This window comes from Fistularia commersonii, chromosome 12, assembly GCF_037954325.1.
Source record: "Fistularia commersonii isolate RoL2024-O1a breed Wild chromosome 12, RoL_Fcom_v1.0, whole genome shotgun sequence".
In the NCBI taxonomy this organism is placed as follows: Eukaryota; Metazoa; Chordata; class Actinopteri; order Syngnathiformes; family Fistulariidae; genus Fistularia; species Fistularia commersonii.
Window position 1 is genome coordinate 12904030 of NC_141295.1, and position 19084 is coordinate 12923113.

The 19084-nt window shown below is 42.1% G+C and overlaps 1 protein-coding gene across 1 annotated transcript in view; it reads right to left on the reverse strand.

The window, feature by feature from the left end:
* Positions 1–19084, reverse strand: part of helz (helicase with zinc finger) — a 42605-nt gene that overhangs the window by 2726 nt on the left and 20795 nt on the right. The window contains exons 15-32 of the mRNA XM_086157175.1: positions 18113–18243; positions 14844–15023; positions 13200–13301; positions 12557–12735; positions 12156–12274; positions 11684–11829; positions 11440–11587; positions 9537–9720; positions 8525–8753; positions 6930–7239; positions 6666–6711; positions 5346–5533; positions 5032–5236; positions 4844–4926; positions 4244–4745; positions 2430–2682; positions 1558–2179; positions 99–387 (exon numbers count right to left, since the gene is read on the reverse strand). Of these exons, the coding sequence (XP_086013301.1) occupies positions 99–387; positions 1558–2179; positions 2430–2682; positions 4244–4745; positions 4844–4926; positions 5032–5236; positions 5346–5533; positions 6666–6711; positions 6930–7239; positions 8525–8753; positions 9537–9720; positions 11440–11587; positions 11684–11829; positions 12156–12274; positions 12557–12735; positions 13200–13301; positions 14844–15023; positions 18113–18243 (3916 nt within the window). The remainder of the gene's footprint in view (positions 1–98; positions 388–1557; positions 2180–2429; positions 2683–4243; positions 4746–4843; positions 4927–5031; positions 5237–5345; positions 5534–6665; positions 6712–6929; positions 7240–8524; positions 8754–9536; positions 9721–11439; positions 11588–11683; positions 11830–12155; positions 12275–12556; positions 12736–13199; positions 13302–14843; positions 15024–18112; positions 18244–19084) is intronic.

Here is a 19084-nt window from a genome sequence, read left to right on the forward strand (position 1 = left end):
AGCACGCACACACACACACAGACACACACACACACACACACACACGTCAAAATCATCATGTTTTGCTTATGACAAAAACACTGGCGGGTGGCGCCTACCTAGAAGGTCCCGGTGTTGAGCGAGCGTGCCGGCTCCATTGCAAGGAATGTTCTGGTATGGACCACCGTTACTGGGCCAGAGGTCATGTGAGGGGTAGCAGTAGGGCGGGCGCGGATGTGGATGGTGCTGTATGTGTGGGTGAGGGTGGGGGTGGTCCTGTGGGTGCGGCGTGCAAGGCTCGAACTGCTGGGGCTGGGCAGGGAGGGCGTTGGCTGGGGAGGATTCTTCCGGGTAGCTTAAGGAGATGCGGCGCTGGTAGAGAGGCCGGCCTGGACCTCTGGGTTCGTACTGCGCAGACAGTTATGGGGAACGACAGGATCAACATGTGATGACAGGGGAGGGGAAATACAAACAAAATCAATTGGAGCATAATCTTTGCTTGACATAAAACTACATCTATACTCAATAGTGTTTTTAAACAACAGGAAAAATGGACTCTCGAGGGCGCTGAGACAATAGGAAAAAATGGAATAGAATCATTGAGATCAATATGAAAAAGGACCGCAATGACTTATTCAGTCATGTCGTATTGTGTGAAATATTCTTAAGTTGAGTGGAACCTTAACAAGTTTAATTTGTAGTGTGACCAAATCCTAGCTCAACTTGCTCGTATATCAAATACAATTTCCCCACTGAAATTAACTGTTATGCTCTTAATCAGTTTCAACCCCTCATGTATGTTATGTGTAATTTAAAATAAGAAAAATGTGTCTTTTAAATAGCAAATAATGTATAAAAAAATCATATTAGTCAATAAAAGGGAATGTAAAGAAATAATCGGTTTTATTAAAAGTAATTTCCTTGAAGATCAGATGAAGATGCTGGCGGCAAGGAGGTTGGGGAAGTTTTTCATTTGGTTACCTTAACAAAGCAACTACACTCTTAAAACTACAATGTGTTGCTAAATGTAACTTGTACACTTTGTTACACTTTCCGTGCGACGGCGTGTACGCCGCTCCTCTTTTTAAAAATCAGCAAACCAACCCCAACCGGCTTTGAATGACTCTTCTGATGCCTTGTCCATCGACTTTCCCGCTGTCTGCCATGCTATATCCCCGTAAAAGTCTCCTGTCCTCGCACAGATGATGCTCTCCGTCAAGGTACCTCACCAACAAAAACTTCATCTTTTCAGGAACAAGTCCACAACATGCACACCTCGCTCATGTTTTCCACAATTTCTGCTGGGCTACATAGTAGTGGGCTGCGCCACTTCCCGGACAGCGGGGCTGTCAAACGCTCATCCCGCTTGCTCAGATCGCGGCTCAGAGTGACAGCTCGTGCATCAAATTGTAAGGGGATGCACTCGTAAGTCAAAGTTCCGCTGAATTTTCATCAAAGCAAATTTAAAAGGCAACTCACATTTCCAAGGAGAAGCTTTTGGTCAAAGGGATAACTCATTTACAGACAGCATCCGAGAACAGGAGTGTTCATGAGAGCCCACGATAAACAAGGACTTACCTTATCTACACTGCGCAGAGCCGTGGCTGCTGATGCTCTTGGGGACAAGGAGTTGTAGGGCTCCTGCTCTTGACCCTGGCTCTGTTGATGTTGCTGCTGCTGGTGAAGCTGCATCAGCTGGACCTGCTCCTGCCGGTTGGCGTGTGTCATGATGGGCAGTCCGTATGGAGGGCCCTGATTCTTTAACAGGTGGTTCTGCTGAGGCGGGCTCATTGATGCGGCTCCACTATGACCCCACTGGGCCTCCTGCAGAAGGTATTTGACCTGGGTGGGAGGGGGGCTGGCGGGGTGGGCTGGCATCTGATGTGGGTAACTACCAGTATTGTACATGGCGTTCTCCAGATGCTGCTGCTGCTGCTGCTGCTGCTGTTGCTGCTGCAGAGCTGTGTTGTTGAGAAGGTTGTTGGTGAGAACGTCGCAGCCCGTTTCCTGAGGGTAGGGACCTGACGGGAAAGGGCCGGCATGATTCGGAGTGGCGGCTAAAGATGAGGGATCACCTGAGGCACGGAGCTGGGATTGACGGTACTGGAGAAGGCGGGATTGGGGCGGAGGTTGGATCTCAGGAGTCTCCCTGGGCTCAGGGTGCTCCTGTAACGGGATCTCTCTCAAGAGGCCCGTGTACCTGTGGAAAAGGCCAGTGTGTTTTACAGATCGAGTCAGAGGACAGGTACAACTTAAGGACAAAGGGCTAGAAAGCATAAACCAGTAAATGCAAGGCAATTCTTTAGGGTTGAGCAGTACCCAATTTTTAACACTGGCGGCTGATTCCTAAATCTACACGCACTTTAAGTCATTCCTCATCTGCAAGTACATATTATTGCATTGTATTGTGCAGAAAAAGCAACACGAGAAAAAACAATGTGCCGGCCAACCTGGTGAACGGAGGCCCCGCAGAGGCCGGGGGGAGAGCTTCGTCCTCCATGTCAGCACCGAGTCCCCAGTTTGCTGCCCGGAGCAGCTGGTGGGGGAAGCGAGCCATGTTGGGCTGGGCGAGGCTGGCGATCTGCTGTGGCAGTGGGAAGGTGACGCTGCCCTGCAGGAAGGGGCCTGCAGCCTCCCCCCACTGTCCCAGCCTGGCTGGAGGCTGCTGGTTGAGGACTTCTGGAACCAGGGGAGCCTGGAGGTCTACGGGTTGAGATTGTATTGAAAAAAGCAAAAGCGGAATGTCAATAATTGTGCAAGTTTAGTTAATTCTGATTCACAATCAGGGACAAGACCTGATAACGGTTCATCATCAACCTTAAAACTAATAACCAAGTCAGTTTTGGACCTGCTGACCTATCGGTCCAAATACTACAGGGACTTACAATCTGCGGTCTCAGAACCACCGTTCCAAAGGTCAGAACTGACTTTGGGGGGGGCGGGGGGGCTTTGAGTTTGCTGCCCTCTAAACACATTTAAACATATTCTAAATGCCTTGGAGGCAAACACCAGCTTGTAGGTGTGCAAATGTCTCTTGCATTTTTGTTTTCTAAACCTTTTTCTACATGTATGATTTATGTATGATTTATGTTGTGATTTGTGTGGCCACTCATCCTGGCCAGGTCACTCAAAAAAAAGAGGCAGTTGGTCTCAAATAGCCTTTTCCTGAATAAAGGGTGGGAATAATCTATAGTTATAATATGTTACTCTTAAAGCAGTATTATAAAAGTGTTACTATTTCAAGAACCTGTCTGAGGTGTCTGAAGAGAGTATGTTAATTTTGAAGTCTAGATAGCTTCATACCAAAGCAACTCATTTCATTTAATCTCAATTAAGTTTATACAAATCATTTTATTATAATGCGGCTCTGCTGCCTCCAGAGAAAAAAGCTCTGGACACTGGAAGTGCACATATGAACCCGAGGAACACATATGAACTGAACAATTCTATTAATTGGAAGAGAAAATATTCTACTCAGTTTTGTGCACAGATCTTCTACGACACCTGACGGAGCGGGTTACACATATTTGCATTTAACTTGAAAATGAGGTGAGGCTCTTGAGTCAGGAAACAAACTGTTTTTACTTTCTTGCCGTCAAACACAAACTGAAGGGCATGAAAGCTGATGAATGCGATATTTGCAGAGACTGAGATTCTAAATGTGTTTCTAGCTCTTAGTTCCTGTTCAACCAAATGAGACTATTTGGCATTTATGGGTTCATCGCTGGGCAAATGGAGCATAAGTCTTTGCATGCAACTCAAAATAAAAAGTGTAAGATGGTGAATGACACCAGTTGAACATTTAGCAGGAGGATTCATTTGTACAATTATTTCAAAGTGTAATGGTCAATATTTATATTTTGAGACAATTTAAAACAATCTTGTTGTAAGCAGCAAGTTCGCAGACATGCTACTGCATAAAATACTGTAAATATGGAAATGTAAGACTGGGGGAAAAAAACTGTTCATACATTGAAAACAACAATCCTTCCTTTACTTGCTTCAGCTAGAAATCGCAAGCTCATTTGGATGAACAACACCGAATGCTTTTTATCTCCAACAATGGACTGTGAACATCTCGATGGATTGCCTCCATCGTTATAAGACAGCACCCGCGTGGAAGTTAAGCAGGATTCTAAAATTGCTGCACTTGCACTCAAGATTCATTTCCAAGGCTCAGTTGATGCGAAAATGAGTAGATTCACAGATCGATAGTGACTATTCACATCTGCCTACGATTGGAAAAAAAACACACTCATCTTACCAAGACCCTCAAGTCTTCCATCCTGTCCGTCCTCTGCGAAGCTATTGACCCTGTTGTGCTGTGCTGGAACCGTGTGCTGTGCCCCCAGGTGCCCCATTGAGGTCCTAATGGAGCTACTCATCTCCTCCACTCCTCCGAACTCTTGCCTGTCCAGCGTGGGAGAGTGGACAGCTCTGTGCGCGGCGATGTGGCAACTAAAGAGGGAGGCGTTATGGCTACAACCAGTATAGGTAGGGCTCAGCTGCTGTTGACTCTGTTGCACCACCCCGGGATGTTGAGGCTGGCCGACCCGATAGGGAAGTCTTGAGACTGAGTACTGCAGGGGGAAGGCTCTACCACTGGCAGGATGTGGTGAAAAAGGTGGGTTGGGTAATGCCAGTTGATAGTTGAGGGGTCTTTGGGCAGTTAAAGGGTCTTTCCTATGGAGTAGTGCATTGGAAAATCCAGCTAGCCCGTCCGCCTGGGATTCTAGACTTCGACTTTGGCCTGTGTCTAAATCTCCCTGGAATCACACAGAACCAGAAAGTCAAAAACTTACTGCAAAGACTTGTTAACAAAAGTCATTCAGTGCCGTTTTATTTTTGACCATCAAAAACATACCTGTTTGTCCTTCATGTCTGTGGTTTTCCTCTCTGCTATCTGAAGACGACTCTGCTCTGGCTTTGGGCCACCTTCTAATTTACCTAAAAGAAAAAAGACAAAATTTAATCTCAAGTAATGAATGATGCACTTTGAATCACAGGTCTAAAATCTGGAGTATTTTAGTGGACTAAAAACGGGAGGCATGCCATTTCTAATTGGGTCAGCCTGTTGCTCCTTGTCCGGGCTGGGCTGTCCAATGCCCAGCGGCGAGGTGTGGGCCACCCCACTGTAGGGAATGGGGGAACCCTGGTTTTGGGCCTGCAGCAGGTTAAAGTTATAGGCCAAGGCTGCTTGGTGGCTCATGATGCGAGGATCAACAGCAAACCGATTCTGGTAACCCGGCCAGGGTAACTATTCAGAAACAAAACAAAAGACACAAGTGGTGACACACTATAGATGATGGCAACATATAAAAAGACAAGATGATACTTTCTGCTTTGATTTTTGAGAGTAGACGTACAGACAAGGGCATGGACATGACCATGTTTCCGCCGTAGACAGCTGGAACATAGAGGATGCTGGTGCCTGTGTGAGGATCTATCCTCTGAACGGGGCTGGGCGACTTCACCATGCCCGCCGATGTGCTACTCAAGGGCGGCGAGAAAGCACGAATTGGGTTTCCCATCAGAACGGCAGGGTTGGATTGGCCTGGAAAGAGAGATATGAGAGATGGTGCCAAGAGGTGATTACGTTACTGCAAACGCTGTTCTGTGGGTGTGGTGTGACACCTAGGGGGGCCTTACTTTGGGTTTTGAAGCTAGAATTTTTCAAAAAGGCAGTGTTCTAACAGATAGATTCACAGGTTGAAAAATGTATTGCTTTCTGATTAAGAAAAATTACCTGGACATCTAGGAGATGTCCAGAAGAACAGTCAAATTGACTTATGGCTTGCATTGCGAGTGCATCGCCAATTTTCTCACAGGAGCTGTCTGCCAGTAATTTTTTTGTTTTGTGATACGATCCAAGATCGGAGTTACAAGCGAGTGAGGTGAGCATCTGACACCAACATGGCGTGCAGTTGCGTTAGGAACAGTTGAACGTGCCGTTCACCACTAGGTAGCTCAGTGAAAATCATGGAGAAACATGAGGGAGGTGTACATGTTGTGGAATCATCAGTGAAGTTGTTGTCTGTGAGATACCATTACTGTGAGCCTCATCTGAGAGATATTTACAGGGATTTGGTGCAGCAGACGGCAGGAACGTCATGGACGAGGCATTTAAAGCAAGTCAGAGAAGGTTTGATCATTTAAAAAAAAAAGGAGCGACATGCACTGTGTCGCTAAATGAGGTTTGGCCATAAAGTGTAGCAAAGTGTGCTAGTTACATTTAGAAAAACATTGTAGCTTTAAGTGTGGGGCCAATAAGTTAAGTGATGAAGCACCAGAATGAAAAACTTAATAGTGATGCACTACATAAAAAACGTTTATTTCTTTATATTCTCTTTGATTATGTACTATTATTTTTTATACAGTATTTGTCATTTATAAAAGTATATCTTTATTATCTAAAAACATGTAACAAAAACGAGGGGGGGGGGCTGGTATGGATGAATTGAGTTTCAATTAATTTTAATGGGGAAATTTAATTTTGATAGACAAGCAAATTGAGTTACAAGCTTGGTCAAAGAACGAATTAAACTCGTAAGTCAAGTGATTACTTTACCAGAAAACTATTGGCCTGATATCCAAATTTAGAATGATACATACAAAATGTACTTGGTTCAATCAGGAGAGAGAAAAAGAACAAATAGGAGTCACCGTGCCCGTTAAGCAGCACTCACCGTATCCTTCAGGCGGAAGGTGTTCTGTGTGATTTGTATTTTTCCCCTACAAGAATAAAAGGCAAATAAAGAAAAAAGCTGAATGGATTATATATGGTTTAGTAATCGTTAACAAAAGAAAATAGCTGTCTTCTTAGTAGAAAAGCGGTAACTGGAGGACTGCATATTACATTTAATTTCTCTTTCCATCTCAACATTTAGACTGTATACACTGAAGAATCTGTTATATTTAGTTTCACAGCTTTCCTGTGGACGGACCCTTACCTTGGGTGGGGACTGCTGCTGCTGCTGAGGCTGCTGCTGCTGCTGCTGCTGCTGCAGCAGAGGCCCCGGTTTGTTCGGGAGGGGCTGCACGTGCTGCGGGTGGGGATGGTGGTGGGGATGCAGCGCCTGCGAGGACTGGTGTCCTGGCAGGGGCCTCAGAGCGCGGGGAATGAACTCAGGAGCCAAAGGATTCAGCACGTACGTCTTCTTCAACTCAAGGGCTTCAAGTTGAGCCCGGATCTGCTCAAACGTGATGCCGTGGAGACTTGAGTTTTCATGGCATATTGAAATAAAGTGCTCCCAGAACTTTCTGGAGAGGGAAACAAAGAAGACACCAGTGAATACGGTCTTTATTTTCCTGTTCATATTATTATAACATGGTTTAATGGATTGTTTTGCTGGATTTTTCCTCCGACAAAGTTTTAAAAATGAGTCCAAGGGGGTGAAGGTTAAGGAAACAAGTGTGCATGGTGGATAATAAATGAGAGTAAATCATTTCTGAGAAAAATAAAACAAGCGCAAACACAAGAAATGGAGCAAATGGGGAAAAAAAAAAGAATATATTATTGATATTTCTCTCAAAATGTTGTAGCAAACAACCTTTGATTTAGGCTTGAAGTTAATTTGTAATATTTCTAAGACAAGCAAAACCTCCCATTACTAGTATAATTTGAGAAATATTCAGGTGATGAAAGATTTATGAAACTACTGTCATATTTTTTTCTTCATCAGCATCTATTGTTGTCATTGATAGATGCTGTGTTTTATGCACCCACCAGTCTTTGACAATAAGCTATAAATTGGCTGGATAACGTGCGTACTGTGATCCCGAGGTGCATTTAATTCTTCCAGTTATTACGGTAGTTTAAAGACTGTTAAGTTTAACTTATTAATGCTAGTTTCTAATGGGGTTTAAATATTGAGGCCATTCTAAAGTGTTCCTGCTAACAAGGTCGACAAATTCAACACTAGTTTGTTTCAGAGTGATGTGTGTGCCAGCAACAACCGCCAAACTGTTTTGACATTCTAGACTAAACTAGAAATATGTGCTACTTTGAAGACGGGTGATGGGAACAGATATAAGCATATCAAATGCAAATCTTGCTCTCTTACGCACACAAACATATATTTCGATCTTTTTAATTCATCTATTATTGTTTTTTAAATTATTGTATTTTATTAAGCTATCAAAATTAACAATCTGAATTGATTAATTGAATTCGATATATATCTACACACACACAAACATACATAAAGATCTGGATCACTATTTCTAACATATTGATGTTCGGATTTGTGACACTTTGATACGAGTCCCTTTAAAATCATAAAAACCCCGACTGTTGGAAGCAAGCAGATCTAATACAGGTCTTGTTTTTTAACTGATTTTAGTTTCATAAGTCAATTGTTAATATGAGGGGTAATGTGGTGATGAAGAATCCCTAAAGTACCCAGTTTAATATTAAATACAGATGATCATCTAAATGCCACTGATCAATATCCGTTCTCCAAAGAGCCAAAAATGTCACTTATCTGTGACAATGAATTGAAAATGAAACCTGCGGGTGTTGCACAAGCTTTAGTGAGGAGTCTACCTGCAACGTCCTACAGAGCACAATGCAATGGGGTCTCCCACGACCGCGACCAGAGACTGAGCCCGAGTAATGGCCGTGTTGAGGAGCTTGTAGTTGGACAGGAATCCATAATCCAGGTCCTCTGTGGAGTCCTCGACAAGCTGCTCTTTGCGTTTGATGGCAGTCTGCTTGTGCTTGCACGTATGCCTGGTCCGCACTGTGCTGAGAAACAGCACCCTGAACTGTTTACCTGCGATCAAAACGACAACGAAAAATTGTGAGTAATGTGGAAAATGTTGGAGAACCACTTAGCAAATGTTCAGCAAGTATTACAGAATATAGTTTTTCACACAAGTACTCCGTGTGTTGATTTTATGAATCACTTAACTAATCAAAAGCACAATTTCGCAACTGAAAGAAATTCTAATTGATAAATACTTCAGCTGAAAAAAAATAACAAAATGACCAAGACCTCTGTTAGCTGTACTGCCCATTCAACATTTGAATATTGTTACAGATACAATGACAAAAACAAAACAAATAATTAGTAATTTCATGGGACGCTTAAACTACATCTGTACAGATATCCTCAAAAACAAGTCTTAGTCCAACTAAGCATAAACAATTATAGATGATAAATCCTTTTACTTTGCCTGTCCAGAGAAAAATCACTTGGCTGAAGAAAGTAGTGTGTGTGTGTGTGTGTGTGTGTGTGTGTGCATAGTTCACAAGTGATTAATGAGGAGTTTAATTGCCTGTGGACAACAGCTGGATACAAGAACATGGGAAGCTGCACAAGACTGCAGCTGGGCAGGGGTTGTTGCAAGAAATACTCAAGAGACTCCTGATAGCAAGACACAGTGATGTGAGGGGAAATTAAACATCAATTATCAAATGTTTAGATAGCATTCAGGAATTTATGCTTTTAATTGTCGGTGGGTGACTCACAATAGCGGCAAGCTGTTAGCACGTATGGCTATCAAATATGTACTGCGGTTGAAGGGGGTTGTTGCTGCCTTATGCTTGTTCTCACCTTGGACATTGAGCACTCTTTCCACGCTGACCTCATGCATTCTCTTCTTCCTGAGCTCAGCGCGAATGCGAAACACCTGATCAGCATATGGCGACACCACGCCGATGCTGCCCTCGTCCAGCTTGCCCCAAGCCACCGGCCACTTCTTGCGGAGCTCCTCTACCCGTTCCACGATCTCAAATACCTAGAAATGAGAGGAAGCGCAGGTGGATTCAAAAGCTACTTTTATGTTGATTTAACCCACAGACACATTGGTTGGTATAAAAGAGTTCCCTATTTGTAGGTAGATGGATGTTATTCCTAAGTATTTAGGAATCCGGCAGAGGTGAAGACTCCTGAGTATCTCTGTAAACCATCTGGCAACATGTTGGAAAGCGCTAAGCACATTATATTCCAATCTAAATGAATCGTTTCATCATTGTTTCTCAGGCACATGATGGAACTACTGGATGAGTGAAATTTGGGAGGCAGGTAGTCAGAGTAGCATTAAATCACCAAATAATATCTCAAATTAAATTGAAGTTGGGCTAATTTTTTCAGAATAAACAGGGCAGGCATTGTTTGTCTGCCAGGCGGCTTCAAACTAATACTTATTTTAAGCTCACTGAAATCTAACCCCACCTAAGCTACTTGCAGACAGGAGATGACTCATTTGGCAATTTTGACAATCAGTAGCCAATAATCAAAACCAAGCTAAATGAAAACCACCGAGAGAGGTCTAGTGGAAGTCCAAGACTGAATTAAGCACAATGAGTGTAAAATGTAGCGTTGAGCTAAACGCGCTTCATGATATTTATTGGGTTTCGCCTTCAAGAATAATTTAGAAGACATTATTTTTATTTAAATATCCAACATTATTACAAAAAAATTACATTGCTTGGTTTAAAACTGAACAATGATTATTACTGTAACAAATAAAATGACTACAATAATCTGAACAGCAAAATGCTTAATTTAAATGTTAAAAAGAATAATTTATAGAAAACAAACAATAGTCAAAAATCAGCTGGCACGTCACTGCTTCAACAGGCCAGAGGTTTTCCTACTTATTACAGCTCAGTTAGTTTATGTATCCAGCTGTTAAATCGTGAATTTTTAATTAGTAAATTACACATGAATGCCTCTAAAGAAAATCTGAGGAGCTGTTATTCTACTAACTGGGGGGGTCAGCAACCCATGGCTTGTGGCTCTTATCCCTCTGCTGTGACTCCCTGTGGCTTAGGAAAAGAAGTAATGAGTATTTAATTTAGATTTATATTATTTAAGTTTGTCATTTCTTTTTTTTTTCCAGTGGCAGCTGACTGCACGCGCCAGTACACACGATAAAACGATGACAACACGTGGACACTGACGGCATTTTGGGTTTGCTGCAGGGAGATTATTTCAGCTCGGTCTTTTATTTCACAAATGCGAGGAGGACTCACATAGATGCTGAGTATTATATTTGAACCTAACATTCAACCCATTTTTTTTCTTTTTTTGCTGAATGCATAGATAGAATTTCCTTTTCTTTGATGCAGTTTATTGCTTTCATGACTATAACCCACTTTAGCTTTTTTTTTTTTTTTTTAAACATCGCATAGAGGGATTGCAGCGTTATCTTCATTTTAGATGTCAAGAAGGTTTTCTGGCTCCTGGTGTTTTCTTCTCTGTGGGAAATGGGTCCAAATGGCTCAAGAAGCATCGAAGGATGCCAACCCCTGTACTAATTAAGAAATATATAAATCTGCTTGTATCTGAATAGCCAGAAGCTACAAGTGTTTATACAATACACAGTAGCGGATCAGTAAACACAACCTGGGTAATGAGGGCCCAGTTTTAGGAGCTTCATGTAAGATACAATTATGTTCATTATTGAATTATAACACCCAAAGTATACCTTAATGCAGTGATTATACATTACCTCTGCATTGTTATAATAGGCAGTGCTGTTCTTTTCTTGGACATCTTCACCTCTGGCCGTGAAGAACGTCAGAGGGTAGAAGTCTTTATGTGAGGGCTGTTTGCCACTTGCCATCAGCTTGCCGTCATAAAACAACTCGGATGTGTAGCTGAGGAACAGAAGTCAAATGAACGTCACCCGTAACATGATGAAGTCGAAGGGTAATCCGGAGCACTGGTCCGGACGGTCAAGTACTCGGACCTACTTGATGATAGCTTCATGGGAACGGTAGTTCTCACACAGGAGGATGCGGCAAGGGAACTCGGGTGGGTAGTGCTCGTACAGTCGGTCCAACAGTGAGACGTGCAGGTTGCGCTCGCGGGCAAACTCGCTGTACACAAATGGACTGAGCTAGAAGTCAAGGGGCAGAAAGACACACTTTTTATGAAGACACTTGATATTCTGCGGCTGTGCAACTGAGAAGTTGAAACCAGGAGACAAATGAATTCAGGCGGTTCTCTGAGCAGCTGGACTGTTGTATTACTAATATGTGCCATCCACGGTTAAAGTTGGCTCCTGTGTTTTGTTTTTGTGCCATTGCTCCTTCAAAATCCCAATATATTCTTCCCAGAGGACATATGCGAATATGAATAAGCAAAGGCACCGGTTTCCCATCACTGTAATAAAATTTAGATTGAACCAAGACAAAGTTTGCAGAAGATCCCCTCGGGATGTACCTGCATATGATCTCCAGCCAACACGATACGTGTGGTCTTGCTCGCAAGGGCAAAAGGCATGATGGTTTCACACTCCATGGCCTGGGCGGCTTCATCCAGGAGAATGTGAGAGAACAGCCCTGAAGGAAACAGATACACAATAGAAATGAAACATTTTGCTCAGTTCTGCGATGAATAGTCCATGTACTTACACATTTTCTTTACTTAAAATGTATTTCAAAAATGACCTAGGCTTCTTCACATCATAACACAGGGCTAAAAAAGGTTTACGCCAAACAACCTTCACAGAGTACATTTAATTTCAAATTGGAATCCCTTTCCATGACAAGATTATACAACTGACAAAACTGGAGAATCTCGGTGATCAAAGCACGCTGAAGATTCTTGTTTCTAAGACTCACCAGGCTCCAAGTCGAGCTGGTAGAGGTACTGGGAGGTGTTAAGGGTGACGACCACCACCCGGTGCCTGAGGATGTCCTCCCTGGTGGGCATTTGGAAAGTGATCTGCGTGCTGGGAATAAGACAGTACTGCTGCACCACCTGGTGAACCGTCTTCACCCAGCGGTTCCTGAAGTATACCCTGGACAACGAATAAGAGTGCAATTACTTCACAGCATGTCAGCAGGTCATCACATTTGTTTAAATGTTTGATCAAGAACTTAAATGCATGAACATTATGTTTAATGAGGCTGCCTACTGTCTGGGAAGAGCTTTTGGTAACATTAAATTAGTCAGTGACAAAATGATACAAATAAAACAAAGATGCAAATGTCATAATAACTGCTGAGGAAATAACTGTAACTATCAAGCTGACAATGATATTAAAATTGATTATTAAATAAGATGATACAGGATGAATATCTATTAAATATTTTTGAATTGCTTTCTGTAAAATAATACTAGTTTACACTGAGATGACCAACTGAGCCTTCTCCGTACACGTTACTGTGAGTGCAATAAGAACAGGCATGCACTGTGCGCACACAAACAGTTTCCACAATGTACCCGTTTGGTGTCAAGGAGCATGTGAGTGTGCTCCATTACCTGAGAGGTCTGGCGTGTGGATTTCCTGCTTCAACATACGGATGAAGGTAGTCCTTAATGTAAAGGTCCGCTGCACTGTTGGAATGGGTGCAGATCAGGACCCTGTCAAGTTGAAAGTACAGTTAAGATCTAAAAATTGCTCTGCATTTACTGAAATAAATGCAGCTGTCTTCTTTATGGATGCGTACAAAATGATGCTCTGAGTCTATCAATGAAATTTATACTAATTCATTTACAGATAATAGTAACACACAATGTTACTCCCTGAAGCGTTCCCGGGCCAAATGGGATATAGTATCCCTCCGGTGTGTTCTGGGGCCTCCGACCAGGTGGCCCAGATCCCCTACAGCAGGAGCACTTGGGAAGATACCTTATTGAGCCTGAACTGCCTCAACTAATGTCTGCAGACAGTGTCTGTGCGCCACGAAGGTTAAACCTAGCTTCCCTCCGGAGGAAATTAACTTTGGCCACTTGCATCTTCCCCGTGACCCCACTTGAGACCATCGCCTAGTTAGACTATAAATGAGCAGTACATTGGGTTTTTGCTGAATTATCTTCAATGGAATTTTGATCTTTTGAACATGTACTCAAGGAATACTATGACACGTTAAAAAAGTAAACACAATCAAATATATTTGCCTGCACAGAACAGAAATTCATATTGTGTTTACACCTAAATGTATTTTTAACTATTTCAATTCAAAGAGTACTGGTCTGCTTGTTTTGATTTTCAAATATCTATTATTCAGCATAAAGCTTGCAAATTAGAGAAATTCCTCTTCCCATTGCTTTAAAAAAAAAATCAATTTTGTGCTACAAACAGAAATTGTGTTTTTAATCAAGGGAAAGCAGGATATTAACCCTCGGCTCAGAAAGGAAGTGTGCTCATTTTTAATAAAGACCAAATCACCATTTATGTGCATGTGCTTGTCGTTATTTTGATTCTGGACAAATAATTGAAGAACTGGATTTCTGGTGAGAGAACCCAACAAAAATGAGAAATGCAAGAAGACAACCTTGCTCTGCTTTACCGTGACTACTACAGCGGGGTCGTACAATAACACAACTGATACTGTGATTTGAATAGAAACTTGTTAGTATCAAGGACAATTTTGGGAAAATAAAAAAAAACCATTTGCATTGACCTTAAATTATACAGATTCTTCCAAACGACCCGAGCATCACAGCGCACATGACAAATGTAGACTTACTCGCCTATGATAACTTCAAAGATAAACATTTTCGTTATCTCAAAATGTCAAGACTGACTAAGATCCCAGGGTTCTGCACATCCGGCACATGTCATCTTAATCATGGACTAAATCTCTACTGTCACCTGAACCCTTGAAAATGTAACCCTATTTCAGGCTCCTAGTTTTTCTAAATACATTTTACTTATTGTGATGAAACTTGATTAGTCCTGAAAGGAAATTCTAAATATTCTGAACTCTGAAAGGCCACATTGAAATGCACTGTTTTGTGATGAGCATCTTACGGTTTGCTTTCATCACTAGCTTTCGTTGTTAAAATCATCAAATAAAATAACTTTTGGACTACTTGTCAATTTCGAATTAGTATAAGCAAGTTCATCGCAATGAAAAAAGTAAGAAAAAAAAAAAAAAGAGGCTAATATTGTGGACAAACCTGCTGTTGTCCTGGCGGAGGATATGCTTTACCGCCTGTGCCAGGGTAAATGTCTTCCCGGTGCCATAGGGTCCGATGATGAGGATCGGGGGAAGCGAGATGGAGATAGGGGTGGTAATGGCGAGAATCGCCTCTTTCTGCTTTGCATTCAGGCGAGGATCCAACTGCTCATCCCACTGCCTGGGGATGGAAGGGGAGATTCGAGATTAATTAGACATGTGCCTTAAATTTCAGGAATTAAATACAGGGGAGATAAAACTGAAAACAGATAGTCTTGAAAACAAAAAATATATTTAAATCATTTTAGACAGACAGTGGGTCTATTTGGGATATTTTAAAATACACAAAAATAAAGAAATCAGAGAAACGTGCATGGATAAGTAAATATGAAAACGCTGTATTGTGAAGTTGATTCACATGCAGCTTCAAATGTATTGTTTTAATGCTACGATGGCCTTCTGAACAGCCTTTAGGGCAACTCGTACATACATGACCCATAAACTTCCGATTTAAGAGAAACAAAATACTTTGTGCACTTTGATTGTAGCTTGATTTCACATATCATATTTCCATTTCTTTTACTAATATTCAGGGTTTTTTTTCTCACCCCTTGCAAATACCTCAAAATCAAATCATCCGAATCCCCCCCCCCCCCAAGGAAACGATATTCAACAAAAAGTGAACTGAGTGATGGTTTCATCACAAATCCTCAGAAAGCCAACACTAAGTTCTTGATTGTGGTTTATTTTCGACTGTAAAGTACCCGTTGTGATGGAGAGTGAATCCTTCCTCATGATTGGGCAGGCAGGTGCGGGTTGTTGTTCTTTTTTTAAACAATAATAATCCCTTGCAGGAAATCTCTCTCTAAGTTTTACCCATCTTGGCTGAACCATGGGAAGTGGGCAGCTACGTGCACAGCCTTGCTTCAGTCCCTTGGTCAGCAACACTTCAACAGGAGCTCGGGAATTCTTTCTTCCAAGCTGACTGTTCTTACCATCAGAGCCATGTCACCCTTTTTACATGTTATCTCAATAACATTCATGTTCTGTCACCTGCTGTAGCCCCCTTCATCTATGCTTCAAGCACCGTGTCTCAAAAATATGGTATTGGCAGAAGAAGCGGCGTCACTAACATAGTGGAACTAGAGTTGGACAAAGCCAAATGGTGACACAAGTACAACTGCTTTATTATTCATGGTGATTTGATTCGTAAAAAGCAAACAGATAGGCTTAAACAGGTTAAAAAATCAAGTACAAAAAAAAAAAAAAGAAAGGTTTTTAATTTGCTACAACTGATTTATTATTAAGGCAGCTTTATTTGTGATAAGCACTAGATAAGCACAAAGTAGCAAAAAAGTAGTCCCTTGTTTATTGTGAGGGTTGCGTTCCATAACCAGCAGCAACCATACCATTTTATTCTATTATTTATATCTCTTTCAAAGCTTTATGAACCTCCCTACACTCTTCTTAACCTTTGCCATGCTTTCATAAATGCTTCTTATACTCCTAAATACTCTTAAATAGTGATCGCACATCAATGTGAAATGGCCAAAGCATGATGCTGAATGCATGCTATGTACAGGAGGTGTAGAAAATGTTGCAACGGTTACTGAGCCAATCAGAGCCCAGGATACAGAACACTGTGCTGTGGTTGGTCACAATGCTGGAAAATGCTTAATTGCCATAAAAATTATCTAAATAATACATATTTAAAAATAGTATTTAGACCGGAAAAATCCATGACATAGTGATAAATCTGTGATATAAAATGTAAGGGCTTTGCCATACAGAAGAGATGAACCCTCTATACTGTATTGGGGCTGCCATTGCCTATTCCAACAGCAATGGTACTCACGTAGAGACATGACAGAATGCTGTGCTTGTGCCTTGGAAGGAAGCATGGCTTAGTTAGAACATTTTAGATTCATCCGGAGAGAGCAGCTGACATGGCAGTGTGCAGAAAGAAGCACGGTCGTGTCTTGGTCATGACCCAAAGTTCACAACTGCAGGTCAGAAATGGAGCATCAGTGCACTGGTGAATTGACAGCTTCACTTTTAACAGCTCAGCTCCTTCTTCTCAATAACAACACGATGCCAGCACCATGGCAGGGTGGACGCTGCTCAGAATCACCTTTTCAGTATGCATTACATTCTGCCCTCATTCTTGAACAAGATCCAAAGATGCTTGAATTCCTTCTCTTGAGGTAATATCGTTCTATCCCGATGGAGGAGGCAATCCATCAATTTCTCAGACAAAAACCATGCGATGTGTCTTGGAGGAAATGACTGCCATCAAAATCGCTTCAAATTTGGCAACAAAATAGCCCCAGTACCTGCTGAAGGTCATATAATCATAGGGCCACATCATCCCAGAAATGCACAGAAGCCACCCTGAGGTAGCCATACCAGACACTCCTCTTCCTTCGACTCTGCCGAGAAATCTTTTCCTTGAAGACAACTAGCAGAATTGGAGACAAGGTGCAACCCTGGTGACCCCCAAACAGCCCTGAAACATCTTTGGTGATTTTGCTACGGATGTGGAAGTGATCGAATGGATCCTAACGTTGAACCCAGGAGTCCCCATATTCACCAGTGCCCCCACTGTCATATTCATTCACTGCATCTGAGCATACAACCTTGCAAGTAACCAGCTGTCCCGCTACAATCTGTACCTCTAAAAACAAAGGTTAGCTAGTACGCTGATATATTTTTCCAAGAAGGCTGAAGAGCATGATTAACTTGTCGCTTATACACACCCTTGTGTTCCTCTATGTAAACATTGGGTCTACCACCTCAGTCTGCCACTCCCTCGGCACCATCCCTGATATCCAGGTGACATTGAAGAGTTGTGTCAACCAAATCAGCCAATCAATGTCCAGTGGGTCTGTCAGCACAACTATGGAGTCACCAAGTGACCCAGTGGATAAAAGATCTACCTTGTTTGCCCTGGCCCTGCCCAATCAAGACCTAAGGACAAAGGCCCAGCGAACAGGTGCTTGCTGTCAAGCTCCCCTCCCAGCCGTGCCCCAAGGGGAATGGATGGGTATCCCTAAAATGAGCGAGAGCCCTCTGGTGCCTCTTGGTATCAATGATTCGGGTGCTTCTGAATCACACTGGACATTCAATTAGGACACACAGCTCCCAGAACATTCAAACTGAAATAAGGAGCATGCTGCTTGCAAATGGAAAATTTTGTTCCCGGTCTCATTTGTAAAACAGATTTGAACCAGCAACAATTAGTAATTTGAGATTTAGTAAATGCTGCACTACCTGTTGGGGCTCCAGGGAATTGTTGGAACAAGGCTTACATCAGGGAATAGAATGGTGTTATCTTTGATGCGATCCAGGGCATAGTGCATCTCACAAAGTGGCAATCTGTTCAGCTGGAACTGGAGCTCCACCTGACACAAGGGCAAGACAAGGGGGGTTAATTTGCCATTGGTTTAGCCAGCTTAACAGCATGTCTACCTCCATCCACAGGCCTCATTATTGGCAATGTCATACAATCCTTGTTGTGTTAGAGCAAAAGCATATTTGTAGGGGGACTAACAGTCCACATTAAAATCAATGTTTTAGCTTCATGACTTTGCAGGATATATAGCAAATTCAAATTGATCAAAAGCAATACAAATGTAAAGCACACCATATAACAATGACTACAGACATTTTGGTACCAATGTGGACACGTTGGTACCGAAATATCTGTGGTCAATGGGATGTCAATTCTGCAGACAAAATGTTACATCTAAATTGATCAGATTCTTTACGGCACTACTTCATAAATCATGTCCTATGCAGAAGATTGTGCATCATGAGCAGGGAAAATGTACTTTTACTTCAACGTGGAACTATGGCCCCCTTAAGCCTCTTGTATATTGCACTTATTGATGTCAAAGATACAGACTTGTTCAATCACATGTCGGTTTTATTAGAACAGTGATGAGTAGCACAGATTGATAACATATTTAGTCCACTCCCAAAGAACAGGTTTTAAGTGTTAAGCCAATAAAACTTCTGAAGCATTCTTCAAAATTACCCCCCCAAAAAATACATGCTAATTTGCATAGCCTTCTTGATGTCTCCAAACTACTGGCCGCCAATGCATGGTGCTGAATATTGACGCCAGTATCGTCATAATTTGATAAATGTAATGCAAATGAGCACTACAGACATCAGATAACAATCAATCAGTTAATCAAGTGTTAAAATGTATTCAAGATCATGCCATACTTAGAAAGAAGA